This window comes from Carex rostrata, chromosome 12 (genome assembly GCF_964058835.1).
Source record: "Carex rostrata chromosome 12, lpCarRost1.2, whole genome shotgun sequence".
NCBI classification, from domain to species: Eukaryota; Viridiplantae; Streptophyta; class Magnoliopsida; order Poales; family Cyperaceae; genus Carex; species Carex rostrata.
The window spans coordinates 9,181,248-9,201,913 of NC_135929.1; the positions used below are offsets into that span (position 1 = coordinate 9,181,248).

Sequence of the window (20,666 nt, forward strand, 5' to 3'; positions counted from 1 at the left end):
GAGATAGCCGAGCAGCAGCATAGTACTTACCATCGGACGGACCGCATTTACGGTCATATGTCTGACTCCGGCTTTGTTTCCGCTGACCCGATACCGCGGCGCCGACCACCTAGGCGTTCATCACCACCAGCGACTGGTACATCATCTCAGGGGACTGCTCCACCACCTCCGTCGACCTGATTCTCATTGTGAGTTTTTCTCATCTCCTCTTTTTACCTTTCATTAGCTTGTTTATTGCACCGAGTCGGTGCCAATGTTTAGGCTTGAGGGGGTAAAATTTGTAGGAATTGTATCTTAGGTTCTTTATTTTGTTTGTTTATTTGCTTATATCTGGTAAGTTTTGTGCTCTTTAGGGGAAAAACAATTAAATTTGAAGCCTTGAGAAAATAAAAATCTAAAAATGTGGTGATTTCGATGGTATAACCTCATGGCACAAGTTGGGGTAAATAGTTGGTGAGTTTATGTTTTATGACACCTTAGTACCTGTGGTCTTAAATTAGAACCTGTCTACATGTTGAAAATCAAGTCTCAGATGCGCAATGCCAAGAGTTTCCGAAAGGCTTGGTGCCCGTAGGAGACTTTGCGTGAGACTCAGAAATCCTTTTCTAATTGAACTTAATTGAATAAAGGTGTAGGCTGAAAAAGTGAGCTATGTTGGATTGAAATCCTTAGGACAGATACATCCGCATAATAATAATATAAAAAAAATAATAATAAAAAATAAAAAAAAGGTAAAAAAAAAAATAAAAAAAAATAAAAAAAATAAAAAAATAAAAATGAGTGGAAAATGAGCGAGCCAAAAACAGACGGATGCACAAGTAAAAAAAGTTAAAGCATCAGGCACAGTCTACACCCCTAACTAAAATTTTAGTTTTCAAAGAATTTTCTGGAATTGGTTGTCACTTGTAGAATGGGGAGAAAAATTTAAGATTAACTAATTCTGAAGTGTCATATAGATATAAACTTGCTTAATTAAAACCAAAACTTGCGTTTGTGAGGTGAAGAACATCATTGAAAGAAACCCGCATAATTGTTCTACACACTCATGCTTTGGATTAAATTGTTTGGACCCTAATTTGCCTTGACCGACCAATTTTATGTTTAGGTTTTGTTATTAGGATAGCTTAGATAACTTGGTTTAAAATACATTAACCAGCCCCGGGGATTCCTGTGAGTGTTTAGACTTGCTTGGGATAAGCAAGGACTAGGCTTGGGGGAATTTGATAAGCCGGAATGATATATGTTGAAACCTAGGGTTTGTTATGTAAATTAAGCCGAGTTTTGTTGAAATTTGATTTAATTAGGTTAGAAATATTTAAAAGTTCAAGTTACTGCCCTAGTTATGTTTATTTTGTAGGTTAATCAAGTGTTTGGAGCTTAACGGAGCAAGACGGGTGATCTGGAGCTAGACAGCACGAAGTTTGGACGAATTTTCCTATTTATTGCGGACCGCAATTAATTTATTGCGGGCCGCAACCAACCCAGACAGAACAGCTTCCAGCCTGAATTTTCTACGCTTTTATTGTGTCCCGCAACCAAGCTTATTGCGGCCCGCAAGGGATCACTCAGCCTCATTCCAGACGCGATTTTATAATTTATTGCGGCCCGCAAGGAATTTATTGCGGCCCGCAATAACAGTTACAGAACGATATTCTTTGCTATTATTAGTTGTTTTTATTTCTGGAGGGGGGGAACGGTTTTTAAATGACGAATTTTAGACATTAGAAAGAGAGAAAAACAGAGGAGAACAAGGAGAAAAAGGAGAGAAAAAGAAGAGAGAAGAAGATAGCGAATTCATCGAGCGGTTATATTGTTTTCTTTCTTTTGGAACTCTCTTACTCGTTTATTCTCTTTTGTGCTTTAGCCATGATCGGCTAAGGACATTTCTAGGGTTAATTAGGGTTAGACTTGAAACTTTTGTCATGAATTAGTTGATTTTATATTATATTTTCTTGTTCCTTATCATGATCTATTCTTTATATTATTTGATTGTGAGGACTTAATCGAAATCGCATGAAACCCTAGGATTTGGTATTTGCAATCGAGAGATTGAATATTTAGTCCTGACCATAAAGAGTAGGGTATTTGATTGGCTAAGTACCGAGAGGCGACGCTTGTCTTATACGGGCTTTACCCGATAGGTTAGAAAATTGTACCAAGTACCGAGAGGTGACGAATAACTTTCTATATCAATTGGGACAGTTAATATCTTAATGACTTTGGATTAGTGTAACCAAGTACCGAGAGGTGACGTTTATTCTAATCTAAAGAGGGTATTAATATAGAGATATCACTTTATACCTATAACATTCAACTGTGCCTTCATAATTATGAGAACAACTTTAATAAATCAAATTAATCGTGACATTAGTGGATAGGAACCCTAAGAAACCCTAATTTCTCATTCTTGCTTAAAAACCAAATTTCGCCCTTAGATTTTAGTAAATTCAGTTTGATCACCAACAAACAAACCTTTTAAACAAACACAAACCTTTTTAATTCACTTTGACTAAATTAAATAGTTAGGTTAGAATTAATATATTAAATTGTCCCTGTGGAGACGATCCCTAAGTACTACTTGACTAGGTTGTACACTTGCAACCGAATTAAGTATAAACTAGGATTTATTACTTGCAATACAACACATCAATGGGGTATTTGATAGGCTAAGTACCGAGAGGTGACGCTTGTCTTATACGGGCTTCACCTAATAGTTTAGAAAATTGTGCTAAGTACCGAGAGGTGAAAGATAGTTTTCTAGATCAATTGGGATAATAAAGAACTTAATGACTTTAGATTAGCGTAGCTAAGTACCGAGAGGTGACGTTTATTCTAATTTAAAGATGGTATTAATATAGAGATATCACTTTGTACCTACAACATCCAACTGTGCCTTCATAAATATAAGAACAAACTTAATAAACCAATTAATCATAACACTAGTGGATAGGAACCCTAAGAAACCCTAATTTCTCATACTTGTTAAAAACTAGATTTCGCTTTAAGATTTTAGTTTAATTCAGTTTAATCACAATCAAACCAACCTTTTGAACAAACAAAAACCTTTTTTTTATTTTCTTTTACTAAATTAAATTATTATGTTAGATTTGATATTCCAACTTGTCACTGTGGAGACGATCCCTAAGTACTACTTGATAAGGTTGTATACTTGCAACCGGATTGAGCGCAATTTAGGATTTATTACTTGTATTGCAAACAACACATCAATCAATTTTAGAACCCTGTTGCTTGGTTCAATGAATTTATGAAAGATGTCTTCTATTTTTTTCACATTGGTAAAGAATCCTGTTCCTTGGCACATATCAATTTTAGAATCCTGTTCGTTGGTTCAATGAATTTATGAAAGATGTCTTCTATTTTTTTCACATTGGTAAAGAATCCTGTTCCTTGGCACATATCAATTTTAGAATCCTGTTCCTTGGTTCAATGAATTTATGAAAGATGTCTTCTATTCTTTCCTTGGCACATATCAATTTTAGAATCCTGTTCCTTGGTTCCTTGTCTTCAATTTACATCTCCAAATTGAGTGTTATTACTTTCTAAATTTTCAGCACACTATAACCTTCATCCATGATTTATTTCAGTATTTTTGGGGTTTTGTAGCTAGGCTAAACTGAGGAATTTATGTAGGGAAGTTTTGGTGCTTCACTGGTAAAGACGTACAATACTAGTGTTAATTTGGATTTCTAAAATATGAACTTTGAAGCTCTACTAAAAATTGTAGAAAAATCAGAAAAATGCAAAACTTGTTTCTATGCACTCATGATAATGTCCTATACTCCTATATCAACCTGTAAAGCAGTTTGTCCTTGTTCTAAAGATAATTGCAATTTCAGTTGTAAAACAGTTTCAGCGGGAGGGAGTTGTTTTCGGGCTTATCTGGGAAGTTGAAGTATGCGGAGGCAGTTGTTGTGACACTTTCTCCACTGCCTGAGGAAGTTGTTGGTACTGTTGGTACTGCATTGCCATCAGAAGATTCTATCTCTGAGAGGATAAGAAACTGGAGTTCCTCGAGTTACAAGAAGAACTCATCAACTGATGGTTTTTCAATCTCTGACGGGCTTTCCAATATGTATATTAATTTACTGGCACCAGGCACCATTTAAATGTTGGTAATGTAATCCTTTGTTTGAATTTATAAATAAGCTTTACCTGCTACCATCACAATTTGTACTTTGATAAAAATTGCTAGACTAGTTTGTGCCTAGTGGCAAAAGCTAACTTATTTTATTGTCATGTACGTACCAACCTGTGAAGAGGCATCTCACTGGCATAGTATCTTTGGTAATTGATGACATTTTCCAGATTTGTGATTTTTTGAATAGATTAAAAATAATACTATGCTTCATTTTATTTGACAATTCAGGTAGCTCAGCTCCTGGGTTGCATTTGGATGCTTTGTTATGGATGTATCAATTCTTATTTTTGTTTGTTCATTAGTTAGCAGTTCTTGGTGCATAAGCATTATTGTGATTTGTGAATGTAACACTCATGTGCATAAGCAGTTCTTAGTTAGCACTTCTTGGTGCATAAGCATTTATGTTTAGTCAATTCTGGCTCTGAACTCATCTTTTGGCTCTGAACCAATTGGTCACAAGAGAAAATGAATCACAAGTAGATATCACTTTGGTCATGTCTGGTTCTGAACTCATCTTGTGGCTCTGAACTGGTGCAATATCCTGAAGCTTTGTTCATCAAATTGTAATATCCATATTCAATTCTCAACTAGCTTTTTTGTGTTTTTAATTTTCAGCTTGAATATGCACTTTTTGTCTCTTAAAAAAGCATTTTATGTCAAAGTCATATGCTGTTGAGAATATTCAATTTGAGATGTATGTATGAAACTTTTGTTTGTTGGCAGTTAGTACTTGGTACTTTCTGTTTCCATTTCAGTTAGTGAGATATAAGCATCACTATTAATTATTATATTAACTTTCATGTTTGATCAAGAATATATAGATTTTGCTTCCAATTTTACATGCTGGTACGCCAACATTTAGCTCCAATTGATACCAGCAATGGAATTTAGAACTGGTATGCCAACATTTAGAAGCATGACAAGACATGCCAGAACTAGTAATTAATCAATTTTATGGTTATTGAGTGTGGATGATTACATTCAGTTACTTATTTTTTTTTAGAATAGTAAACCATCAGTGGTACATTGTTTTGTACCGGTGCTAAATGAACAGTTTCCAATGTCATGAGTTACTTCACTAATATTATAACAGTTATATACAAAATCATAAATGGTCATCATTTTTGCAAAATTCAACCAAAATGCATTCAAACACATACAACCATTTGTTGCTTTCCATTTAGAACATGAGAAAATAAAACTTAAAAGGAAATAACAGATTGAAATTTCCAATACATAAAATCTAGATTTACACATGACACCAAATTGAAATAGTAGCATCTCAAACATTTATAACCTTGGAAAGAAGTAACAAATACATTTAGTTATTAAACTCAGCAAAAAGCTACCTAAACATAATATTCAGTTACTAGTTAATTTATTAAAATCAAGTTTCAACAACGAGGCTGATTGCGATTGAGTCAAATAGGTTTCCTTTCTCCATTTGTCTGATCCATTCACTTTGCAAATTGTCTTAATTTTCTCCAGTTAGGACACTCTGAATGCCTGCATAAAAAATAAAAACAGTAAAATATCACTTTATTAAGTAGCCCCTTTTTTTCACTCTATTGATCAAGCTTTTAGAAAAAAACTGTGTGGTGTTCTGTTCCAAATCTTAAATTTAATGTGGGAATTAAGGAAATACTGGATGATTACCATTACCAGTACGTGGGGCTTTTTGTAAATGTGATGTGGTCGGTGTGGAGATTAAGCGAGATTTGATCATGTGCGGGGGTTTATGGAGGAAGAGATAAATGATTCTTGAAACAAACAGGCGTCAGTAGGGGCATCAAGGGGACAGGAAGAGATAAAGGGAGGAGCTGCATATGCATATGTATATTTTTTTTACTCAAGGAAATTAGGCATTAATTGCTGATTGATTGTACCTTAATTCTGAATTAATTTCTCAACATGCATGCAGCCACCTGTTATTCAAGTAATGGAAGCTTGGGAAATTTTTAGATGTATTCACATTATCATTAGCAGGGAACAAAATGATGTAACCCTTTGTGTAATGCAATTTTTATCAATATTAGCCTACGGGCATTCCAGACCAAAAAAAAAATGATATTAATTAGGCTTAATAAATTTCAATTGGGTCGATGGCACGACAGGTTGTTAGTTAGTGGCCAGTCTACCTGCTTCATGCAGTCATTAAAATTGGGTAAGTATGTGTTATTAAAATTTTAGATGGTAAATACTTAATTATCTATAGAATTTGGAGAGAGAAATACATAATTTTATAGTTTTGAGCAGAGTACAAGTACGTATTTCAAAAAAAATATAAACAAGAATTAAATTACATATCTCGACCTACAACACGTCAAGAGCACAGAAGGTGTTTGACAAAATGCCTGAGAGAAATCTTATTACATGATCAGCCATGATTGGAGAATACGTGTATGTGCATGTGGAAGACAATAGGGGAAAAAATAATGCCATATACTCTTAGGTAACATAATTCTTGAGTGTAGATTATGACCGTTCGATTGTAATTTTCTAAGGGAGTACTTGTAGTTGTAGTTAACATGATCAGCCATGTAGGTTTGACGGAATGTTTCTTGAGGGAGTACTTGTAGTTTTCTGCTTAAGGCCTGTTTCTAATTTGATCTAAACTAATTTTACTCAGTCCAGATACATGGGAGGGCCCAAATAGCTCAAGATAAAATAGGGCTTTACACTTTTTATTTTCATCAGAAATACTTATTAGGACTTAGGACGTGGAATCAGATTAGGCGTATCGGGTGCGTATCCGTATCCGATACGCATGTGATACGGGTACGGAGCCTAAACTGGCGTATCGGGGTAACATAGGTGTGAGGGATGGGATATTGTTGAGTGTCAGTGTAATTAATGCAAACAACGGTTGGTTCAATCTATTTGATAATATGCCCAGGTCAGCTCATGTAGCTCTATTATTTTATTTTAGGCTACAACCAAATTGGAACTCTATCATGCATGTGAGTTTATTAACCTTTTTCTTTTCTTGGAGATGATCCATACCATACTGAAATTAGATGTGGTCTGAAAAATATTTTGATAAGCCTTGTTTAGATGTGATCATGGTTATTTTTCTTAAATTGGATGGATCTGTGTATTGGAAGAGAGGAGATATTGCAAGCAAATAGTGATTTTGGTAGGATTTAATTTGTATTTCAAATGTATTTTGTAAGTATTTTTCAACCCAAGCCAAGCTCGTAATTAATTAGTAAAGAATGATAGGATATACTTGTCTCGGCAGGATTTGTTGTATCTACTGTCGTCAGATCCAAGAGATGAAGAAATGTTTGATTCTTTAGCTATGGTCTCCAGACACACACTTGTGCCTATTCTAGAAGCTCTGCTTTGCTGCAGAGAAGGGTACACGGCAGAGGGGATTGTGTAAATCTAGTTTTTGCTTATATTGGTATGTATTGGTATGGTTCATTACATGCATAATGGGTTTTTATTTTAACCCTTTACCTGCATGTGATATATTTGTTCTATAATAGATGATGTTGTATTTGTTGTATGAGTGAGGCTGTGGTACTATGCATAACGTGGATTGGTCCGTACTATGGATAATTGATCATGCCTTGTGATTTGCAATACTGTTCATTAATTATATACATATATATTACCATTGACATACTGCATATCTTACTCAATTAATTATATGTAGAAATATGAACAGTAGAGACCAATTAATGTTCATTAATTACATCTTCTAAAAACTTCATTTTTGGCAAAATATGTAGATAACCGATTGTAGAGACCGGTACTCCAGCTTGGCTGATGCTGATGCAGATTTGAGGTGAACAAGGTGTGCTTACCAGCCAGTCAAATGTCAAATGACAAAAATTACTAAATGGTCCCTGATAGAATAAATTTTTTTGTAATTACAAGCACTCTGATACAAAATTACTAAATTGAGCCTCTCTCTGGTAATTACAAGCATACCCGTTCTTAAATTTTGCTTGATTTGTGCTTGCTTGTGTCTGTGCTTGCTTGTGTGTCTGTTCTGGTACTGGGGCTGTCCCTTGTTCTGTTGTGGTTTCTGACTTTCGATCTGTTATGCTTGCTGTTTTGCTGATCTGTGGTGATCGCTTGTTTTTCTGTACCAGCTATGTTTGTGTGACTGTACTGGTACCTGTGCTGATACCAGTTTTGTGTTGTTTCTTAGTGCTGGCTGTGCTGGCACCAGTCCTATTCTGTGCTTGTTTTGGCTGCAATGGTAGCTGTACTGGTACCAACCTTGTGTTGTTCTTGGTGCTGGCTGTGCTGGTACCAACTTGTGCTTGTTTGTGTGCTGATGCTCTCTCTATCTCTGTGACTGTCTGTGTTGCTACCAGTCTTTGAACTGACAGGGTCCCATTTCATAAATTCCTCACAGAGGGGATGGATTTGTAAAATTAAGACTGTCTGTGTGCTTGTAATTACCTGTTATCTTTTTCCAAAACTCTGACACAAAAGACATTGCATACATGATAATTTAAAAGTTCTTGTAATTTCTTGCATGATTAAAAGTTTCTTTGCTTTGGTTTTGTTTAGTTTGTAAAAGAGGTACTTACTGTGTCGAGTTCTACCTTTCCTAGAAAAATAATTTTTTTATTTCAGCTGATTTTTTATTCGTGTAGTTTCAATGGTTGATTTTGCTTTTCAGTTCAAATTCTCTCTCGAATGGGATGTCACTTCTCGGTACAACTAGATTCTTCTACAAAAGCTACCTGATGGGTTGCTTGAATTCATTGATGGTATCTACAGTAAGTGTTTGAAAACTATTCTTAAATATTTTATGCTCCGTCCAAAACTGATATGGGCTTAACAGGTCAATATGGCCTGAATTTGGAAATCTGAAATTGCTTCATGATTTAGATTTAAGTCATAATGGGTTAACGGGTCTCATACTTGACTCTATAGCAGACATGGAGAAGAAATTCATTACTTGACTCTATAGCTATTAACTCTGTGCAACTCATTAATGGTTTAATGTACAACAGTGTGTTCTTGGATTTGTGTATTGGTTCAGTCAAGTGTGTTTTTAATGTCTTATACTATGTATTATGTGAAAAAAAATTACAATTAATCATCATCTTATTTTGTTTTGTTTAGAAGGGGTACTTGTATGACGGAGAAGAAAAGAAAGCTCAGGGATCAGTGCGAAACTGATGCCTCCAGTTCTTCGTATGGAGCTAATCCCAAAATCACTGATTGCCTAGGGTCAAACTGTTAGCTATGGCAGGTGATAGGCCGTATCAGCAGGAGTGTTGCATGCATGTTTGCATTCACTAATAGATCAAGCTTTTAGAAAAAACTGTGGTGTGCTCTGTTCCAAATCTTGAATTTAATGTGGGAATTAAGGAAATACTGGATGATTACCATTACCAGTTGGGGCTTTTTGTAAATGTGATGTGGTCGGTGTCGACATTAAGTGAGATGTGATCATGTGTGGGGGTTTATGGAGGAAGAGATAAATGATTCTTGAAACAAACAGGCGTTAGTAGGGGCATCAAGGGGACAGGAAGAGATAAAGGGAGGGGGGAGCTGCATATGCATATGTTCTACTCAAGGAAATTGACATTGCTGATTAATTGTACCTTAATTCTGAATTCATTTCTCAACATGCATGTAGCCACCTGTTATTCAAGTAATGGAAACTTGGGAATTTTTAGATGTATTCACATTAGCAGCCACCTGTTATTCAAGTAATGGGCATTTCAGACAAAATTTTTTTGATATTAATTAGGTTTAATTAATCTCAATTGGGTCGATGGCACAACAGTTTATTAGTTAGTGGCCAGTTTACCTGCTTTGTGCAGTCATTAAAATTGGGTAAATATGTGTTATTAAAATTTTAGATGGTAAATACTTAATTATCTATAGAATTTAGAGAGAAATACACAATTTTATAGTTTTGAGGAGAGTAAAAGTACGTATTTAAAAAAAAAATAGAAACAAGAATTAAATTACATATGCCGACTAGCTAGCAACACGTTAAGTCAAGAGCTTGGAGGATGCACGGAAGGTGTTTGACAAAATGCCCGAGAGAAATCTTATCACATGGTCAGCTATGATTGGAGGATACATGTATGTGCATGTGCATGACAAGAGGGCGAAAAATAATGTCCTATCCTCTTAATACTTGAGTGTAGATTATGACGGTTCGATCGTAATACTTGCCTCATTTTCCTCCTTAACTACATCCCACGGTCCCCGTATCTAACCAAATATTACGCTACTGCAGTGATCAGATGGAATTTGAGGGAGTATTATTGGTACTTATTGAGTTTTTTGCTTGAAGGCCTGGGCCAATTTTTTCATGTCACAAGTCGCGTGGGTACGTTGTAAAAAATATTGATTAAAAAAATTGAATTGTTTTGTTGAGTTAGAGACTTGGAAATTTGAAAGGATAATGTTTCTTTATTTCCACTTAATTTCACATTTTTCTTTTTTCCTTTCATTCTTTTCATTTTTTTTTATGTATTGGATCCATGATAATGTATATAATTTTTCAATGCTTATTAATATATATAATATAATATAATTTTTCTTTTATAATAACCAATCGGGTAACGAGTACAAAATAGGTTTTATCCGTACCTTTATTTGTTTAGATAACAAAAAATAATCTTTACCTATACATGTACCCGATAAATTTACGAAAAAGAAATTTTATCTGTACCCATCTTATCAGATACAGTACGAGTCGGATAAACAGATAAAAAGATGCCATTGACACCCCCTAAGTGGATCCTTCTTATTTCTCTTTTGTTCTGAAAATTAGCTTATTAAATTTGAGCGGTCCTGATTTTAATACTTTATCCGCCGGAGCAGTCTTGTTTGAATCTACGCGTATTCACTCAAAAAAAAATAATCTACGCGTTAATCAATATATAGACATGTGATGGGATGCGATTCCCATCCACTTGCAATATATAAACACACACCTACTAATCTCACGAAACTTCACTTCAATTTCAATCAATATTTACATGTGTATATACATACCACTAAATTTGTAATTAGTTAACAGTCAGAGGCAGTGAACCAGGTCCTAAAGAAATGACTTGTACTTCTCCTCTCTTTCTAATCACAACTGCCACTACTACTCTCTCACTCATCTCTCTCTGCTTCTTTATTCCTTCAAATGCAGCAGCCAATGTAACAGAAACCGACTTGTCCGCGCTTCTCTCCTTCAAGTCTCTCATCTCGAGTGACCCCTTCAGCATATTGTCCTCATGGAACGCCTGTCTCCACCACTGTCAGTGGCCAGGCATCAGCTGCGGCCGTCACCATCCCGACAGAGTCACTGGTCTCTCTCTCAAGTCATTCCAATTGGCAGGTCAGATATCTCCTTCTTTGGCTAACCTCACCTTTCTTCAGGCTTTAAACCTAACTGACAACCGCCTTTCCGGGAACATCCCGGAGGAACTCAGCCGATTGAGCAGATTGCAATACCTCAACCTCAACTTTAATTCTCTCCACGGAACCATACCCTCTGCCCTCAGTAATAATTGTTCCAATCTAGAAGTATTTACTGTGGCTAATAATAATATCGGAGGAAACATACCTTCGACTCTCGGACAGTGTCAAAAACTTCAGTTGCTCGGACTGGAATATAATCTTCTCAGCGGAGACATACCTCCTGGATTAGGTAACCTCCTGCAACTCCGTTCTTTAACCATGTCTAACAATTATCTCACCGGAACCATACCCTCTGCCCTCGGTAATAATTGTTCCAATCTAGTAGTATTTGCTGTGGCTAATAATAAAATCGGAGGAAACTTACCTTCGACTCTCGGACAGTGTCAAAAACTTCAGTTGCTCAGACTGGAAAATAATCTTCTCAGCGGAGGCATACCTCTTGGATTAGGTAACCTCCTGCAACTCCGCTCTTTAACCATGTCTAACAATAATCTCACCGGAACCATACCCTCTGCCCTCGGTAATAATTGTTCCAATCTAGAAGTATTTGATGTGGCTAATAATAATATTGGAGGAAACATACCTTCGACTCTTGGACAGTGTCGAAAACTTCAGTTGCTCGGATTGGAAAATAATCTTCTCAGCGGAGGCATACCTCCTGGATTAGGTAACCTCCAGCAACTCCGCTCTTTAACCATGTCTAACAATAATCTCACTGAAACCATACCCTCTGCCCTCGGTAATAATTGTTCCAATCTAGAAGTATTTACTGTGGCTAATAATAATATCGGAGGAAACATACCTTCGACTCTCGGACAGTGTCGAAAACTTCAGTCGCTCGGACTGGAAAATAATTTTCTCAGCGGAGGCATACCTCCTGGATTAGGTAACCTCCTGCAACTCAGCAAATTAACCATGTCTAACAATAATCTCACCGGAACCATACCGCCCACCTTAGGAAATCTTACTAACTTAATGAGACTTGATCTTAACACAAATAGTTTTACGGGTTCCATTCCAGATTCGCTTGGCCAACTTAAGTCCCTTTGGTATTTCCAAATCAATGATAATCAAATTTCTGGTGAAATTCCATCATCTTTTGGTAACCTTACTAAGATGAATAAACTCTTTCTTAACAATAATGCATTTGAAGGGCGTATACCACCGTCTTTAGGTAACATGCAATCTCTGGAGCTCTTGGATATTTCAAATAACAAACTGATTGGTGAAATTCCAAGAGAAATCATGAATATTCATTCTCTTTCTATTGGCCTAAACTTGTCACAAAACCATTTAAATGAGTCGATACCATCAGAAATCGGAAAGTTAAATAATATAAGCCAAATTGACTTGTCGTATAATGATTTATCTGGTCAAGTTCCTAGCACTATTGAAGGTTGTCAGGAGCTGCAAATCCTTCAACTAGAAGGGAACTCACTCAACGGGTCCATTCCTTCCTCTATGAGCAATTTATTTTGGTTGCAAGAGCTTGATCTCTCCAACAATTCTTTCTCTGGTAAAATACCTTTTTTTATTAGTGCAATGAAACTTGAACGTCTGAACATTTCTTTCAATGATTTTCAAGGAGAATTACCAGAAGAAGGTGTTTTTAAGAATGTGACTGCAGTTGATGTAAGAGGAAACCCTAAACTTTGTGGCGGATTACTTGCTAACCATCTGCCAAAATGTATTTCTGATTCACCCAAACAAAAACATCATTCCGAAAATATCAAGATAATACTTGTTTGCATAGGTGGTGGATTGTTGTGCATAAGCATCACCATATTGTTAGTAGCTAGTTGTTATTGGAGAAGGAGATCTCAAAAAGATCCACAAGGTATAATAGCCATGACAGAATATAAAAGAGTATCCTATAATGACCTTCTTAGAGCTACTAACAACTTCTCTGTGGAGAATCTAATTGGAAGTGGTGCTTTCGGAGTGGTGTATAAAGCTTCTATAAGTTTAGGAGGTGCCAACACCGTTGCTGTTAAGGTACTAAACCTCGAGCAACGTGGTGCTATAAGAAGCTTTTTATCAGAATGTGAGGCCTTAAGAAATGTTAAACACCGGAATCTTATCAAGGTCCTCACCGTGTGCTCTAGCATAGATCATCAAGGTAACGATTTCAAGGCGTTGATTTTTGAGTACATGCCTAATGGAAGCTTGGAAACATGGTTACATCCGAATGCACATAGGGATCGACCATCTGAAGGCCTCACCCTATTACAAAGGGTGAAAATAGCAATTGATATTGCCAAGGCATTGGACTATCTCCATGATCACAGGCCAGTGCCACTTATACATTGTGATCTTAAACCGAGTAACGTGCTTCTCGATGATGACATGACTGCACACGTGGGTGATTTCGGGTTAGCCCGGTTTCTAGTTCGATCTGATACCGTGCCTGGTCAATCAATAACAAGTACCGGTGGAATCAAGGGTTCTATTGGCTACATTCCTCCAGGTGCAAAGCTTAATGATCCCTACTCAAATGAAATTATTTCCTTCAGTATTACATCTTTCATCTATTGACTATTAACAACTTATCCTCTTTGTTTGTTGGGCCTTTAAGATATTTTTTTAATGATTCTCTATTTAAAAATGAACTGATTAGTATTCTCTATTTAAAAATGAACTGATTAGGATCCTCTTATCCTTTAGTATTTGCTCAGTAGTTGGTACTTGGTAGTACAAACAAAAATAGGCATGCCATGAAACTAGTTTAGATTGATAATTATTTACTCAACGAAAGTGATAAAAGTGACTTTATATATTTTTTTCACTCAGAATATGGAATGGGCGGCCAGGCATCCATGCAAGGAGACGTGTATAGCTACGGCATTCTTCTGTTGGAAATTTTCACTGGAATTTGCCCCACTGATGAAAGATTTGGTGACGGTATGACCCTTCACAAGCATGTCGAGGCAGCATATCCAGCCCGAGTTATGGACATTATTGATACCAAATTGTTCTTGTCAGTTCATGGGAATGTGAATCCATTTGTAGCAGAGAACTCTAAAGAATGCTTGGTTTTGGTGATTCAATGTGGACTATTGTGCTCCAAGGAGTTGTCAAAAGAGCGCATTACAATGAGTGATGTTGTAAAAGAGTTGAATTCAGCATGTAACAAGTTACTACAGTGAGGGAGTTTGAACATGATTTGTAAAACTAGCATAAGAGAATTGTGTATTATTAGAGATTAGCATATTGTATTTAACAGCACCCTGCTGTTGTTAGAAACTGTAATATCCATTTGTAATATGTTAAATTAGGAAGTAAAGCAACGAGTAGGAATCAAATTTAACCAATAAACAATCTTTCTTTCAGAAAAGCACATGGTATCAGAGCCTAGTGTTTAATTTACCAGTCAGTAGGTGCACAAGAAACGGCATACCAGACCAACAATCAACGAAATTTAAAGTTCACAATTACCACTCGCAATTCTCCTCACGACCACCTTGTTGAATGGAGGAATTATCTGACGTGGGCTCGAGCAGTAAAAAAGGCGCTTGCTGGAAGAGGAAAATTAGGATACATTAATGGTAAAATACACGTCCAAACTCTGATTCAGATCCGAAGTTTGATGATTGGCTGATTTACAACAATTTAATCATGTCATGGATTCTAAAATCTAGAGTATCACAATTACTTCAATTATTCATCTTTTCAGTACCTGCCAAGCAATTGTGGGATTCTATAAAATTGGGTAAATATGTGTGTTATTACAATTTTAGATGGTAAATGCTTAATTATCTATAGAATTTGGAGAGAGAAATTAATACATAATTTTATAGTTTTGAGGAGAGTACAAATACGTATTTCAAAAAAGTAAAAACAAGAATTAAATTACATATCTTGACCAGCAACACGTCAAGTGCACGGAAGGTGTTTGACAAAATGCCCGAGAAATCTTATTACATGATCAGCCATGATTGGAGAATACGTGTATGTGCATGTGCATGACAATAAGGGAAAAAAATAATGTCATATACTCTTAGGTAACATAATTCTTGAGTGTAGATTATGACCGTTTGATCATAATGCTTGCCTCCTTTTCCTCCCCAACTACATCCAACGCTCTACATCCATAACCACATATTATGTTACTTGTTGAGTTTTCTGCTTCGAGCCGGCCTGTTGGGCCAATTTCACATGTTTTGCTTGAAGGCCTGTTGGGCCAATTTCACGTGGTTGGATTTATTGCTGGGATAGAACGGGTAATACAAATCCTGTATTTCCAATTCAACAATTGATGTAATTGGCCTACGAGATGTTTTAGAAAAATTGTATTCATTAAAACTTTGCGTGCCCTTTTAGAAAAATTGTACAACAAAAGTAACTTCAAACTTTGCATTAAAACTTAGCTAAGCATGATCAGATCTCTTAATTGGAACCAAAGACAGGTTTTCAATGGAAAAAAAAAAAAAAAAACTATTAAGATATGGATCAAATGTTGGTTCAAATTTCTGATCCATTGCCGATCAAAACTCTACGCATTTGAAGTCCTTTTGTTATTTTATTTAATGATTTCATTTTCTCTGTTGTCTTCTGGTCAAATTGAAGTTTCAGTAAAATTGTCCTTTTGTCAATTTATCGACAAGTTTATTTGGATGTTTTTTAGATTAACTGCGAGATTAATTTTAGATTGTTGGATTAGTTAACTCAAGTCATTGCTCTCTCTCTTTGTGATAGGGATGAGGGTGCAAGGGATTGGTCTGCGTTTTTTCTTTAAAAGTAGCCTCATGCTCTCAGCCTCTGAGCATGAGCATCTTTTCTCCTCAATTATATATCATAGCTCAGTAGAATCAATTAGTAGTTATATAGGGGTCAACTTTGGAAAAAAAAAAATTGGTTCAAGCCAGAAGTTAATATGTAAATTTATTTTTACATCATAAATTGAGAATTAGTTTTAAGTAATTTTTGCTATATAAAAATTCTGTGTTGTAGAGAATCATTCACAGAGGTCAGCTGCAGCATTGTCTATGATACATCACAATTATTTATTTCAAACAACATAATTACTTTAGTACACCAAACTTATAGTCAAATGGGGTTGCTTGGCCTCTCTCCACCGAGATGGCATTGGTAGATTTACTTAGATGAACACAATTTATTGGGACAAACCTATGTAACTATTAAATGTACCCATTACAATAATATATAATATATGAAATCCCCTCCTGAGCACATTATATAATTCACTTATTATTTATACAAGTACATATATATATATATACATATATATATACGACGTTGTTGCATTTTTCTTGCTCTTAATCTTTCATGTAACCAGGCATCATTCTTCTAGGGTTTTGCTTAAGGAGGATTATTGCATTTATAATGCTTATTGCAGTTTGGTCTACTGTAAGACCCGCCGGGGTTGCGCGATGGAACCGAAGGGTTTGGCTGTAAGACTCCCGGGCTGCGTCCTGAAATGACAGATTATATATATTTGCAACATTTAATTTAATTACTAATGAAAGAAACACAGAAGATTTCTCTCTCACTTTATCTATTACTAAAAATTTCAACTTACCACTTAATTAATTAGGAGCAAATTAATTAAAAGATGCTGGTTCATTTTTCATTGAATTAATTATAAGTCAATTAAAGTCTGAAGACTTCCTTAGTTTAAAAAAGAATACACCAGCAATTAATTAGAAAATTAAGAGAGAGATTACTTATTACCAGCCTTGCTCTCTTCCAGGATTCGAGCAGCATCGGTACTAGGCAATAGGAGAGAGCTAGTGAAAAATAGGAAGAGAATGCAGAGAACTTGGAGACTTTCTGTTGTTGACATTTTTGTAATTTATTTTATCCTGCTTTGTTTTATGATGCACCTGGTACCCTCTTAGAATTCATTCCTATATATAGAATTTTGCAGGCAATTATTACAATTAATTAAAAATAGATATGATTTCTCTTCCGTTTACCTGAGATCAATGCAAGGCAAGCCTTTGTATTAGGTCCGGAATCCTAAGTTAGTCCCACAATGGGGTATTAATGTCCAAGGCAAATCTTTGTAAGAAAAATGCTGGTTTTGATAAGGTCCAGATATCCATTATGTTTATCCCTAACCGAATTCGGATTTATTTTCTCTATTTAATAAATATCTGAATTTCGGATCCAGAAATTTATCTGCTGCGTCGACTGTCCCTATTTGGATCCTTATATGGAGCGGATTCGGACGGAGTTTATCGGATTCGTTTTCAGGCCTAAATAAACCTAATAATAAAATTAGTAGCTCCTCGAATTGTTGAAAAGATAATAATATGATAATAGGTAGATGACTATGCAATCGACAAACAATAAAATTGGTTGATGATGCCTACAACTTTAGTAAATGGAGCTGCAACAAAGTTAAATCTTTATCTTCTTACTTTTCCTGTCCAATAATTGGTTGATGATGCCTACATCCATTAAAAATAAAGTTTGTTAATGATAATAAAGATTAAAGTTCATATAATATACCCATTTTATTTTCAATCGGAGTAGTTGCAATTATTTTTTAATTAAAAACTTGCAATTTAGTTTTTCTATTTTCTTTCAAAAATTAATCATATGTCGTTCACTGTTATTACAGAGGTACATACGATATTTGTATGAAATGGAAATAATTTCCGAGGCTTTTGGGACTCATCTTCAAGGCCCACAGAAGGTACGTAATCTTTCACGAGGAGGGTTCAAATGCACTCAAATTTTTGTGCACCCAAATGCATCGTATTCTTTTTCTCCATTTTCAAAGTCCGAATAATCAATCCGAACCGTTAGATGCGATATACATATTAAGATGTGCTTGGAGACCAAATTTTACATTTTTTGAAATTTTTTTACTATTTATTAAGCCACTTTGAAAATCGCTGATCCAATAGTCCAGAAAATGTAAAATCAGCGATTTTCAAAGTGGCTTAATAAATAGTAAAAAAATTTCAAAAAATGTAAAATTTGGTCTCCAAGCACATCTTAATATGTAGATCGCATCTAACGGTTTGGATTGACTATTCGGACTTTGAAAACGGAGAAAAAGAATACGATGAACCCTCCTCATCTTTCATATTACTTTATATTACTTAATTTATATAAATTCAAGTGGTGGTTTCTACTGGACATTTAGAACAATCAATTAATTAAATTCCAGTCACACAAACACAACGTTGGATATATATATCCCCCCCTTTTGTTCTGATGTGGAATCGTCAAATGATGTGGTGGTACATCATGTTTTTTTAATGGAAGAAGATTTTCATTTTTCAAGCCCGCTCGATCGGTCCATCTTTTGAGGGAGGATACTAATACTATTAGGATGCATGATTAATTAGGTGCCCTGGCCACCACATTTGCTATATATATATATATATATATAGAGAGAGAGAGGGGCTAATATCAAAACGTTTGCATCATGCCTCCCGTTCAACCAAATCATTTTCCGATTTTTAAAGTCCAAATGATCGATCCGAACATTAGATGTGTTCTCCATATTAAAATGTACTAGGAGACCAAATTTTACATTTTTTGGAATTTGTTTACTATTTATTAAGCCACTTTGAAAATCGTTGATCCAACGGTAGCTTCTGATTTTACTGTTTGGTTAAGCCACCGTTGGATCAGCGATTTTCAAAGTGGCTTAATAAATAATAAAAAAATTCCAAAAAATATAAAATTTGGTCTCCTAGCACATTTTAATATGGAGAACACATCTAACGGTTCGGATCAATCATTTGGACTTTAAAAATCGGAAAATGACTTGGTTGCACGGGAGACGTGGTGCAAACGTTTTGATATTAGCCACCCCCCTCTCTATATATATATATATATGAGTCTGTATATATATGATCTTTGTACTCTTGTTATTTCATGTTGTATTCCAAGACTGCATGTGATTTTTGTTATGTATGTTATTGTATGCGCATGTGGTGGTGGATCTTGTTTAGTTAGAAAGTATTAATTTAAGTAATGAATCATATATTTATATTTAGTTCGGATAATAATTAATACATCTATATTTAACTGGCTTTTAAGTTGCCCAAGTTTGAGATATGACTTTTCAAATAAATAATTAATGAGGAGGGATCAAGTTACAACATTTTTTTGAGTTACAACAAGCATTATTTACATTTTCAAAGTCCAAATCGTCGATCCATACCGTTAGATGTGATCTCTATAATAAAATGTGCTTGGAGACCAAATTTTACATTTTTTAGAATTTTTTTACTATTTATTAAGATGGGTACAAAATTCAATGGTATGAATTTAACTAGTTTTTATACCCACCTTAATAAATAGTAAAAAAATTCCAAAAAATATAAAATTTGGTCTCCAAGCACATTTTATTGTAGAGATCACATCTAACGGTTTGGATCGACGATTTGGACTTTGAAAATGTAAATAATGCTTGTTGTAACTTGTTGTAACTCAAAAAATGTTGTAACTTGATCCCTCCTCATAATTAATATAGCATTTATACCTTGTTTTCAAATTTCAATTGGAATGAAGTCTGACTCGTTTCGGAGCACCAGACGTCTGATGCCTCTATAGGTTATTCATCAAGACTAACTAGAGAGCGGATATTTCTTTTACCATAAATACTGAACCGCGGTATTCGCAAAAACACTATTCACGGGAGGCGTAAAAACACTATTATTCACGATCCGCAGATATACTGATTCACAACAATGTGCAAAAACAGAAATACCGCGATCTTCGCAAAAACACTATTCAACAACTCGCAAGGTTATACGTGGATTACGTATAACTTTCTTTTCTAAACCGAAACACTATTTGGGAGAGAAAACATGAGAGAGAGAAAATAGATATTTGATTCGACCAGACACGAACTATCTCGAAATTAGTAATTTTCTCTCTCACACCCCATGGCTATTTATAAGCCTATAGGGTCGGTTCCCAAATGACCAAAATACCCTCCTAGGGTCGGGTATGGGGTGAAAAGACCATTTTTCCCTCGGCCCATTATGTATTGATTTGATTTGGGCTTTGACTTTGAACTTTTAAATTTAATTAAGGCTTAAATTCTAATGGGCTTTAAGCCCAAAATACTAATCTATAATTAACATTTAAAATTCATTTAAAATCTATATAATTG

At 35.3% G+C, this 20,666-nt stretch overlaps 1 protein-coding gene and 1 long non-coding RNA gene across 2 annotated transcripts; both read left to right on the top strand.

Moving 5' to 3' along the window:
* Positions 1-7,897: 7,897 nt before the first annotated feature.
* LOC144562714 (uncharacterized) lies at positions 7,898-9,781 on the top strand. The gene is made up of 4 exons (XR_013514188.1): positions 7,898-7,961; positions 8,802-8,901; positions 9,251-9,586; positions 9,633-9,781. It is a non-coding gene; the product is annotated as an uncharacterized LOC144562714 (long non-coding RNA).
* A 1,398-nt stretch (positions 9,782-11,179) lies between these two features.
* LOC144563601 (uncharacterized) lies at positions 11,180-14,907 on the top strand. The gene is made up of 2 exons (XM_078313084.1): positions 11,180-14,030; positions 14,354-14,907. The coding sequence occupies exons 1-2, from the start codon at positions 11,201-11,203 to the stop codon at positions 14,707-14,709; spliced, it is 3,186 nt and encodes a 1,061-aa protein (XP_078169210.1). The 5' UTR covers positions 11,180-11,200; the 3' UTR covers positions 14,710-14,907.
* The last annotated feature ends 5,759 nt before the right edge of the window (positions 14,908-20,666 follow it).

Excerpts from the sequence above, each read along its gene's own strand:
- LOC144563601 (XM_078313084.1), top strand. The coding sequence starts at position 11,201 with ATGACTTGTACTTCTCCTCTCTTTCTAATCACAACTGCCACTACTACT. Across the intron at positions 14,031-14,353 it reads TATTGGCTACATTCCTCCAG|AATATGGAATGGGCGGCCAG; the intron begins GTGCAAAGCTTA and ends TTTTTCACTCAG.